Raw genomic sequence first — 12,365 nt, 5'->3', positions numbered from 1 at the left:
GGCTATGTTGGTGAGACTGTGGCCTCACTGGCGAAAGGAATCCATAAGAAGCGCTGGCACAGCATTCCCATGGTTCCCCCGACTGGATGGGTCTTTCTACCAGCACACATCTGCTCTGTGAAAGGCCTTGGCATGCTGTAGCAGACGGCTGGTTTGGTTCTTGCTACACGACAAATGGGCATAATATCCTGTTTGAGCAGGTTGTGATTTTCAAGGTTTTCTCAAGGATTCAGGAGTTTCAAGGAGTTTGATCCTACCCACTGATCAAAAAGGAATAGTCTCAACAATGTGATTTTTAGTTTTATTTTTTATTTTTGGAACAGAACACTACCATAATTTTTCATTTTCTTGCTGTTCTGTCTTCCCCCTCTTATGTCCTGCTTTTTTCAGTGTCCAGATCCTTTCACTAGTTTAGGCCCAAAGAGAAAAAACTATGCTAGTTACTCAAGAGGATTTTGTTTTGTCTTCAGTGATTCTTTTTTTTTCGGTGATCAAAGAGGCAACCCACTCTAGTGTAATTTTGAACTTGTTGGAACACAGTGGTGAGATGCATCATTCCCCCAAGTTTTATCAAAATTTGATTAGCGCTGTCTGAGACATTCTGAGTTAACAGAAGATCGAAGATCGATCCATAGGCCCATGATGAAATCGTGGGAGACGATAATGAGGCTCTTTTTCTTAATTACTGAATAGCTCACGTTTTGCAGATACAAGGTTTTGACAACAGCGGTTTGCTTGTGTAGAAATAGAGCACATTGCATGGACCATGTGTTTTGTGTCATTAGCATGTCTTGTTAATGTGTGTCTTGGTGCTGTGTGGGCTATATAATATATATAAGATGTGGGGGTGTGTTGACTGTTTGCGTCAAAGAGTTGATGATGTTTTTATTGCCAGCCGGAGATTGCCACCCCCAGGGTCTGAGGTTTGGGTCCGTTGATACCCACTTCCTCCTACAGAACTAACCCACCAATCACAACATCCGATCATTGACCCTCCCCCCCCCTACACACCTAGCCGTCCAATCATGGTTTGGAGAAATGGCTTTTCCTCCACTTAGGGGCTGGGCATGGACCTCCCACGGTCCTCTCTGGGTTGAGCCCATTCAGACAGATTTCCTCTCATAAACTGTCCCGGGATCAGAGGAGGAGGCTGTAAACACATAGAGGGACAGCCTCAGAATGTTATACTGCCCTGTCCCTACCATGCAAGGGATGGGGGTGCAGGGCATCCTACTTGTGGTTTTAGGAAATAACCGCCACCGTGTGTGTGTGTGTGTATCTGTTGGGTGGACAAGACCTCCTGCTCTACCTGTGAGCCACGGCTCCAACTGTGTCAGAAATATTACTTTAATCAGATTCCAGAAGGAATAGGAGGATATGTTTTGTGTGTGTAGCTAAATGAAGTCTGAGGACGGGGCAAAATAGAACAGGAAAAAGCTGGGTGCCAGGCCAGAATGACGACTGGTTTGTTACGCTTCCCAGTGAAGTCGTTGTTTGGAAAGACGTGTTGTTGGTTAAACTTTATTGTTTTTTATCTTTGTGGAGTGAAGTAAGATATAAAATGTGTGACTTAAGCAATCATGTTTGTCCCATCACTGGGAAATGGACATAACTGAAGAGTAGAATGATCTGTCCTCTACACGACTGAATAGGACTGGGTATTATCTAGGGCTGCAACTAACGATTATTTTCATTGTCGATTAATCTGTCAATTATTTTCTCGATTAATCGATTAGTTGTTTGGTCTATAAAATGTCAGAAAATGGTGAAAAATGTTGATCAGTGTTTCCCAAAGCCCAAGATGACGTCCTCAAATGTCTTGTTTTGTCCACAACCCAAAGATATTCAGTTTACTGTCATAGAGGAGTAAAGAAACCAGAAAATATTCACATTTAAGAAGCTGGAATCAGAGAATTTTGACTTATTTTTCTTAAAAAATTACTCAAACCGATTAATCAATTATCAAAATAGTTGGCGATTATTTTAATAGTTATCAACTAATCGATTAATCGTTGCAGCCTTAGTATCATGTCAAATTTTTCAGTATTGATTCTGGTCCCTTAAATTTAATACTGGTGTCAAATCAGTACTTTTTTCAGGCAATCAACTTTATTGTAGGGACATGATTAGGCAATGAAGCTAGAAAAATGACCCATGTCTACTTAAATCGGTGCAAGCTCTGTTTTAGCTAGCGTTAGCTAGATTGCTAAAAACAGAGATAGTCAGCTACCTACATCAACAAATCATTTCAGTGCTGTGCAAGTTTGTGTTGTGCCTGAGTGCTCACCTCTGTAAAGGCTTGTTGCGGTTTAAGATTGGCTGCACCAGAACAATACAAAAGTATTGAAAGTTGGCACCAATTAGACATGTTTGGGTACTGTGTACTGACCTGATTCGGTCTCTACCAAAAAATACCAACCTTAGGTGCCCAGCCCTAGGACTTAATGTAGGTGCACATCGATGAAGTAGCCAATCATTGTAAACAGGTGGTGCCACGAGGTAAACGAACAAGTTGCATAAAAGTTTTTGTGCCACGCACCAAGATGATGACATATTTAATTGCTGAAACAGAAGTAGCAGATCTCTTTTCATCTAAATGGGCCACTTCTTTCTCCTCAGATGAGCTAATGATGATGGGGTTTCCTGGTGGCTCTTTCTTCCAATGCGAGTACCACGTACTTAGCACTGCATGGGTTCAGATCCTCATCATACTAAGCTATTACATCTCTCACTAGTCACTGGTTTCTGCCTGCCTTCACTGTAACTATGGGAAACAAGCTAATAATACACAGCTCAGATGTGCCTGACTGCTTAGGTTTCTGGACATATTTTCTCCACACTCATAGTACTGACAAAAATTAACATTAGCCATAGTATTTCACTGCTGTGCATCGTAGAAGTCGCGAGTTCTCCAAGCTTGTAAAACGGTTGCATTTATTAACCCAGTGACCATTGGTTATTAGGGTTTTAGCCTCTGTTTTGCAACAGGTTTTTCGCAACCATAGCAATTACCTCAGAGATGCACAGTATAAATTCTTCTTGTCTACAGCCCTAGAGCATGTCTGCATGTCTGAGCTCTATATTTGAATGTTGGAGCGATCATTTCCGTTTGAAAACGAAAAGATGAGACACAGAACAGATGAGCTGATAACAGTCCGCGATGGCCTACTGTCTTGCTCTCCGCCAGCACACCAGACAGACCTACAACATCTGGTACAGGGCTCTACGCACTCTTTCATCTTCAGGCCCTTTACATCTGTATCTGGGTTTGTGTGTTCACATGTGTGTGTGAGCCAATCTAATGTTGTTTACAAACTGTTTTGGTCTTGAGGTCTGTGTTAAGCTTGCAACCATCCTTTATATCACTAACCACCTTATGAGTTTCCAGGATGAGTTTCAGACTAGTTGTGTAACCCTGGGGTATATTTTTTTCTGGATTTCATGCCTTTTGGACACACAACATCTATCCAGTTTTCTTTTGCTGGTGTCTTCCTTTTACTTCCAGCTGTTTTGTGTTGTCCTGATCACATCCCTGTAACCCCTATTTTGTGTGTCTCAGTGGGCGTGGCAGTGACTTGTTTTACCCTGTTATGCAGGGCCTTACCATGCGATTGACCTGAGAACCTCTCCTGTCGGAATGCTCCCTCAGGGGGCTAAAAGTTTAACTTGCCATCTGTGACCTGTTAAACTCATCACCGCAGGAGGCAAACTCCACACCATAGCTGACACACTCCAAAGCCAGCCTGCTTGATATCCCATGGATGTGATTTTCCAAGTTTTTTCAGAATTTGAGTATTTTTATGCATGCCCAATTCCCAATTATCTCCAACAGAAATTATTTTAATTATTTGTGTGTGTATTGTTGTCTTGATGACAACCTTGATTTCCAGTAGTATTCAGAGAAATGCTTGACCTTGTCCATAAAATGGCCACCAAATGTTAAATGAACTCAGAAAATAAGTAGGACCAGGTCAAATATTGTTTAATGTGGCACGAATAGATATCATAAAGGTCTGGAGACAGACATTATTGTTCTTGTTTTATCATATGTTTTATGTTGTTCCATTTCATCATAACTTCTATACAGATGAACCACATGGGTACTGGTAGCAATGATACTAGACAGTATTCATGCTTTTAGCATCATCTTCCAGTCTGTTTAGTACATTGACTGCTAAATATGTACAATTTTAAAGAGAGGTTGTCATGACAGGCTTACAAAAATACAAAAAAGATTTTTAGATTTGGTTCAGATTAGATTTGGCCCAAGAGGCTAAATATACATGACTTGGATGGGAATCTACAAGTAAGAGACGAGCGTGTACACCATTACCATGTTTTTGCTGCATAGCCTTGCCTCTTGAAATATATCTATACTACTATAGAGTGAAAAATACGATACTGTTATAGGCTCCCCCTCTAACATGCCAAAATACACAGCTATTTCCCTGCCCATGTCACTAAGGAAAATACATGTAATTCATTGTTTTGAAATGGTCCCTCTGAATCCATCAAATGTGGGCACCAGTTTTTGGGGAGAAGTCATGTGCTTCACTCAAGTGTAAAATGCATACCAACACTGACAAGGGAATCCTCGGCAGTTCCTGTAAATGTGGTGTACCTTTCAGAAACACATGTCACATTAAAGTATGAAATCGATCTAAGGCTGTTGGTGAATGGCCCAGATGTGAACCAGACAACACAGTGCATGGCTTTCAGGCCTCAGAGAACACACTGGGTGTTGGGTGTCAGAGTATCGAACCCTGACATTGCTGTCTTGTGTAACTCCAAAAGTTCTTTTAAAACTGAAATTAAACACTTACATCGTCCTCTCCTGTACGTATGGAGGAACATTCACAAACGTCAGGCCCGTGAAAACTGATTTAAATTGCCTTGTATAATTGCCTAGGCGTCAATCTCAAAACAAGGCTGGTTTTCATAATCCTGAAAAGGGGACTTTATTTGGAGATTTGAGGTTTCCTTCTGACAGCAGCCATTGTCTAGCGTTAGATATGGAGTGCAGACTCACCCTTGTCCTTTTACCTCCCCAAAACCCAGCCTAGCCCACACTGCTCTGACGTGAAGAGAGAAAAGCTCCCTGGCTCCAAGTTAAAGTCAGAAATAGAATCAATAACAGCAGTAACTTGATGAGGAGACATTTGGGGGTAGAGAAATAAAAAAAAAAAAATTAAATGCAGTGTAAATATTATGCATAAGATTCCAGCGTTATTCCGCAAGCGTCCCTCCGCTCAAGCCTTTTGCTCCTGGTGGGGGGTGGAGGGTGCCTCTCCCACCCCCCAACCCCCCCTTACCCCCTCCCAGCACCGGGGCCAACCACAGGAATGCGAGCCGCTGTCAGGAAGCCGTAAAGTGCTGACGCGGAGGTCAGCTAGCGTTTACACACATGTGGCTTTACTTTCACAACTCCTTCACCTCGCCTTTTCTCCTTTTCTCCTTCATCTCCTCCTTCTTGTTTAATCCTCGCTTTCTCTTCCTCTTTCCTGACCCTCTCCTCTATTTTTTTTTTGTTTTCTTCTCAATGTGAAGGTCCACTATGGTGAGTGTGCCTGTGGTCCCAATGGTCCAAGCAATGGCCCCATCTCTATCTTAGAGGACATCCTCTGCGCCATCAGGATGGCAGTGGGTGTGGTTACAGGGCATCATCATAGGGTCGGGCCTATTATTCAGTTGGAGCACAATGAATTGTTGCTCAAGCGTGACATCATTTTTCGTCCCAAAGAAAGGATTCCGAATCCGGTCCCCCTTTCACTTTAACGTGAAAATGAATCTGGGTGTAAAGTGATTGCCTTTAGTTGCGTCCAACGCTAATATTGTCTGTTTTTTCTTTATTATGCATTTCTTTATTTGTTGAGGTTGATTCTGATCGGTTTTGAAGCTGCAATGACAATACTTAGCTTGGCATTCCAGCATTTTGTGGCTTTGTGAGGGAAACGCAATATCCGCACCATGGTTTTTAGCAAAATATTTTTTTTAATTCAGTGACGCTTTAAAATATGTAGTAACTTCATCATGTCATTTCTACTTTTCACCCATTTCACCCATTTTAAGAACAGAACGATTGGCAAATGGGATCTAAAAATTCTGTTCATTTTTGCCATAGGTAAAAAAACCCAAAATGGATCCGGATTCAATCTGAAAGCCCCACTTGATAATAATTCATAGTATTTGCTTACATCACAGTTACAGCCAGGTAACGGGTAACTGTAGTCAGAAAACTGTTGATTGTAATTGAACATAGTATGTCACAATCAATAATATGTGTTGACAAGCGATAAGAATATACTATATTGCTGAGAAATGCATGTGAATATTGAAGAAGATTGTGCAAGGGATGGGTGTGAGCTATGAGTTATATGTATGTAACAGATGATGTATTGGATGTGATGGTGGTGACTTTATATACTGTTCCAGTTTGTAGATGACAAAGTAGAAACTGGATAACAAATCTATTTGAAGTTGATTGGGGAAGCGATCTGCTTGGCTTTAAGGAACAACATTGAAAATTGATGTTGGTCTTTTTTGGCAAGATTGTCTATTTTCATTGCCTGAAAAAATGTTGACCATCTGCCGCAAAATAACAGAACATAGGTCATTCTGAGAAAAGTCATGAAAAAAGTAGAAGCCAAACCCTCCAAATTAATATTCTATTTTTGTTTAGATTATTTTTTGTCATTTCTACTTTATGTAGTAGAGCGGGACCAATAATAAAGGAGAGAAAAGGAGGGAATGACGTCCAAAATAAGCTCACAAGCCAGACTCAAAACTCATAATTCTCCAACATGTCATGTGCCTCATTCCCCTGAGTCTCCATTGGCTTATCATAAAAAACAAGTTAAAAATGGTCTGGTAACTTCCCAACATCACAGAAAGGTCATCCAGGAAAGCTGCGGAGTAAGAGACAAGTAACAAATCGATATAAAAAAACATGAGATATAACACACACGCAGATGCAGCCGACATCAAAACACTTATCGCCTGTGTAAAAGAATTTGTTGTCAGGATTCCACTGATTGTGTATAAGCAGTGTTGTATGATCTCTAATAACAGAGGGCAGGCCGCAGACACACAGCCCAGCAGAAATACCACAGGCCTGCCTTTTTCTGCTCAACTTGTGAAAGTCCTGATTTCATTAGCCGCTCAGTTTTGTCTTGACTATTTAGAGGAAGCCCAGAAATTCCACAGGGCACGACTCGCAGGACCAGAACAAACATGTGGTTCTGTTCGGCCTTATGAAACCCCGGCCATGGATTGTAGTATGAGAGCAGGCGTCCAGGCGGGCTCTCGTCTCCTGTTTTGACGGAGGCTTCACACGCAGGGAGGGAAGCGCTCCGCTCATCTGCTCTCCACATTCAGCAGACGGATCCTCCGTTACCGTCTCTGTTAGTCTCTCCAGGTCTCACTGATACCACCACCACCACCTCTTTTCTACATGCTTAAGTGTGACATTCATTTTCCTTCACTTTAACAGTGTCAAACAAGCCTTTGTGAATAAAGCATTTATTTGTTCAAAATTGTTCAATTTTACAATATAATAGAAAATCACACTTTATTCAAGACTATTTTGTCACCATTTCTGTCTGCAGTCAAACAAGGTGCAGCTCTCTTGCCTCAGGTTAACATTGTACACTATTAAGTGCTTCATTAGTTTCAAGGTGCTGCTGGACTTATTATTTTCTTGTCACAAATATTGCACTGCGTGTTGTCACTGTCACTTTTAGTAAAATGTAGCCAGATTTTGGAACGTTTCTGTGAAACTAGAGATGAAGGTTTAGTGACAGCTGGACAAGTTTTTTTTTGTTTTTTTTTTGTCTGTGGCAAGTAGTTACCTAGTAAACCAATCAACAGTCACTTCAGTAGTATAGCTAATGGATGAAAGACAATGTCAGATTAACTAGCCATTAAAGTACCAAACTTTGGCACAGAATCTTTTAACATGACATGATCAGTACCCATCCTAGTCATGGCCCCAATCTTGCCTTCTTTTCTCTCTCTCTATCTATCTCTCTCTTTCTGACTGGTGTTTGTGATGTTTTGACTCAGCTGTTTGGTCTCATTCTGCTAAGGTTTGACACAATCTGTACACGTGATGCCTTGTTTGGGTGAGTCAGTATAGTCAAAAGCACTCTGTCTTCTTCTCTCCCTCCCTCAGCACTTCCAGACCATGCTGAAGACCAAGCTAAATGTGCTGACACTGAGGAAGGAGCCGTTGCCCACGGTGATCTTCCATGAACCTGAGGCCATCGAGCTCTGCTCCACCACACCGCTCACAAAGAGCAGGACCCATGCTGGATACAAGGTAGGATCATAGAAACCCTAGCTGCTAATCCAAACCCCATCCCCAAACCCTAAATCTGTAACAGCAGTAATAGAGTCATAATCAAATAATTTTCTTTCTTTTTTTTCCAAGGTTTCATTTTTTGTTTTTGACACACAACTTCTATTCATTTCCACTGGGTATTTTTTTTTATCCCCCCCTCATTACTTTTTGAGGTTTTTGTGTTGTCCTAATCACATCCTTGAATAATTATATTGAATGTGTGTGTGAGGGCACACGCACATGTGTGCGCGTGTGTTTTGGCATGGGTGTGTTTGTTTTCCTCCTTTCCCTGGCTCTGGTAAGTGTCAGATGTAGAGTTTGATCCAATGAGCTGTTTGACTCACAGCCTATTCTCTCTTCTCTGTCCTCAAAACTAAAACAAACAGGGCTACAGATTAAAATAGCAGGCATGCTCTGTTATTACAGATAACACTTCCAACCAAGTAAGTAAGTGTGTGTGTGCCTGCCTGTGTGTTGCAATAGCAGTGTAAACACCAACCCAGAAGACTGGGCACGTGTAAGACAACTTTCAACAGTGTGTGTGTGTGTGTGTGTGTGTGTGTGTGTGTGTGTGTGTATGTCTGTGTGCACATGTTGTTTTGCAGTTTAATTGTTGTTTTTATAACTTTCATATACCATTAACAAGCATGTCTCTATAAGGAACTGAAGCTTTTCCAACTATCCACAACTAACAAAAACAAGCAAAAACATTTCAAAGTTGGCAGTTGTGTTAGAATGTTAAGGAAAAAATAATTCCCTTTAGAAATTATTGCCAATAAACACTGACATGTGGCACACACAGACCCAGTGCTGTTTGTTGTTGATGGTTGTTTGTGTTTGTTGGATCACTGTACAGAGGGGCTTATGGATACACACACATTACACACATACGCATACAGACATACGTATGTATATGCGTGCATGTGAACACACAGTCAAAAGGACATGCCCTAGCCAACTAAGAGACCAGAAGTGCTGAGACCTCAGCAGCACTTCCCAAAAGTTCCAGCAGACCAAATGTGAAAATGAAGTGAAACTCAATAAGGCAGCCTTTACTGGCAGGGCAGAGGGGTTCGGTCTGGCTTGGAGAGTGAGAGACACACACAGACGAAGAGACAAACAAGTTGATATGCAGGGTTTTCCCTGCCTCAAAATCAGGCAAAGGTAGTAACTCGGCTTCACCAAAATATATGGGAGTGTGCATGTGCCTTCTTCTGTCCCACACTCACCCCTGTTACTGAAGTCAGTAAATCTTTAACTCTGTGGTTGATAAAGTAAGGACTAACAGTACCGTATTGAAAATGATCTTTAATCCAATAGATGAACACTTTCATACAAAACAGAATAATTAATACTTTCCTATAAAACACAGAAAATGTTGTTAGTGATGAGACTCATGGCTTTGCTTAAATAGCCATTTATGATGATGTGATATTGTTAAGCTATTACATGACTTACCACGAAACACTGTCAACATTTTCCTTTTCACCTGTCCTGCTGCTCTCCTTGCTCATCTTCCTCACGCACTCTTTCTAAAGAAAGATGTTATCTTGTCAGCCACGATAAAATCTAAGGTTTCAAATATTTGAACAAGCAACATTAGTAAAATTAACTTTCTCGTGTGGGCGTAAAGTGGTAGTTTCAAGCATGAATTCACCTTTTCCACACGAGTTGCCATTTGTGGCTCCTCTCATGTAATGCGCTGCGGTGAAAGTGTCTGAGTGAAGCTGCTTTCAGCACCAATTACAGTCCCAACTCGAGCCGTACAGGCAAACTAGTGGAACTAGCAAGATAACACTACAGCACCCCTCTGGATTACTATCGCCACTGCATGTTATTAAAAGAAATGCAACACTGTTGAAGTCTTACCGTGCACACTGCAGCCATTGTAATGAGTGTATATATACAATTTTTTTTGCTGACACTGGGCATTTTTATCAAGGCGGCACAGAAAGTGACCCAGGCGGAAAACCCTGATATGGCCGAGCGAGGCCTGTGGGGATGGAGAGAGACATAATGCACTACATTTCTCTATATACTATAGAGACAGAGAGAGAGAGAGAGAGTCTGTGGTCTTGCCATAGTTCTGAACAAAGACGGGCGTCTGAGGAGTGAGGCAGACTGACTGACTGAGCGAGTCCATGGCGTGACTCAACTGAAGGCCCACAGAGCGGCGGGAAGATGGAGCCTTTGGTCAGAGTGTGTGTTACTGGGTTGCCCTCAGTGTTTGTGCATGCCAGTATATTTCCCAGACTGCTGGCGCTGGTGGGCTGAGCGGGGCTGGACTCAGTGGCCCTCTCTGTCAAGTGTGAATACCTCTATCCACCCCCCCCCCCCCCCCCCCCCCCCACACACACACACACACACACACACACACTCCCATCCTCTGCCCTCCATACCTCTGTACACGCTGCTCTTTCCAACGTTGCTGAGAGAGCCAAACCACGTTGCCATGGATACCACTACAGCTATTCATCAGAATACCAGCCACAAAGAAAAAACTCATTTCCCCCCATCTGTCTGCTGCTTTCTTCTATGTATGTGTGTGTCTGTCTGTAGGTCTGCCTCCCTGCCTGCATCTGGCCTGCGTGACTTCCTGTCTGTCTGAATCACTGTCTGCATGTCTGTCTGCCCACCTGCTGCAGTAGCCTACCTCTGGTTTCTGCCTCCTCTGCAAGGCCTCACACTACCATTGTCCAGCCTTGCTGTGTATTTTGAAATGGAGGGGACAGAGAAAACTGACAAAACAGTTAATAGTCTTTTTGCGCTCCTCCCTTCCTTCCTCGTTTGTTTCTGTATGGTACAATACGATACCATTTATTGTCCCCGAGGACAGTTTTATATTCCTTCTCTTCCTCTCTCCATCTCCATCTCCCTCCCTCCCTCCCTGCCCTGCTCCCTCACTCCGTCCTTTCCCAGCCCCCAGTTGCGCCCCCAGTTGACAGGCAGGCAGGAAGGCTGACTGAGAGCTGCTGTCCCTCTGCCAAAGCTAACAGCTAGCGAGGATGAAAGGCTACCTCTCACTGCCCTGCCTGGCTCGCTGCTGTCAAAGCCCTCCACTCCACATCCATTCAGAAAATTCTGCTCATTGCAGTTTTCAGCCATGCTAGCTCCACGAGTCATGCTCCATGGCTGTTGCTAAATTACTTTGGATTCTGCTCAAAAAAACACCTTGCCTCTTAGAAGATTATTTCATATTATTTCAAGTTTTCATTGGGTAAATGCAAAGCAATGTATTCTCTTCCTCTAAAAAATCTATTATGCATTTACCTCTTCTTTCATGTATGTCAAGTCTCCCCACATCTCATATTCTAGGGTGTAGGGTGGACAGAAGGCCTCAGGATCTGCTCTCTGCTGGTTTGAGTCCTACCTCTCAGGGAGATCCTTTAGAGTGTCTTGAGGGGAGAGCGGAAGTGTCTAAATCCCACTGCTTGTCCACAGGGGTACCTCAAGAGTCAGTGCTTGGACCCCTTCTCTTTTCAATATACACCACCTCACTTGGTGCAGTCATCCACTCACATGGCTTCTCATACCATTCATATGCTGACGATAACCAGCTCCTCCTATCGTTCCCGCCAGACGACCCCACAGTCTCGGCACGGATATTGGCATGCCTCGCCGATATCTCGGCATGGATGAAGGAATGCCACCTTCAGCTTAACCTGTCAAAGACTGATCTCCTTGTCATCCCAGCCAGTCCCTCTGTACAACAACAGATCAGTATCCAGCTCGAATCAGCTCCGCTCATTCCCACAAAGTCTGCCAGAAACTTGGGTGTCATGATTGATGACCAACTAACCTTTAAGGAGCATGTGGCTTCTGTTGCTCGGTCATGCCGATTTGCCCTGTACAACATCAGGAAGATCAGACCCTACCTGTCTGAGCATGCAGCACAACTCCTGGTACAGGCGCTTATAATATCACGCCTTGACTACTGCAACTCCTTACTGGCAGGGCTCCCAGTATGTACGCTCAAACCTCTGCAGATGATCCAGAATGTGGCGGTGCGTCTGGTCTTCAACCGGCC

General features: G+C 43.0%; 1 protein-coding gene across 1 annotated transcript in view; it reads left to right on the top strand.

The window, feature by feature from the left end:
- pid1 (phosphotyrosine interaction domain containing 1) overlaps positions 1 to 12,365 on the top strand; it is a 30,393-nt gene that overhangs the window by 3,527 nt on the left and 14,501 nt on the right. The window contains exon 2 of the mRNA XM_071530121.1: positions 8,171 to 8,317. Coding sequence (XP_071386222.1) covers positions 8,171 to 8,317 — 147 coding nt within the window. The remainder of the gene's footprint in view (positions 1 to 8,170; positions 8,318 to 12,365) is intronic.

Source organism: Centroberyx affinis, unplaced genomic scaffold, assembly GCF_046629955.1.
Source record: "Centroberyx affinis isolate AG114_WGS23_722 - 3 ecotype Tasmania unplaced genomic scaffold, CSIRO-AGI_Caff_v1 ptg001882l_1, whole genome shotgun sequence".
Taxonomy (NCBI): Eukaryota; Metazoa; Chordata; class Actinopteri; order Beryciformes; family Berycidae; genus Centroberyx; species Centroberyx affinis.
This window is presented reverse-complemented; position numbering and strand designations above follow the sequence as displayed.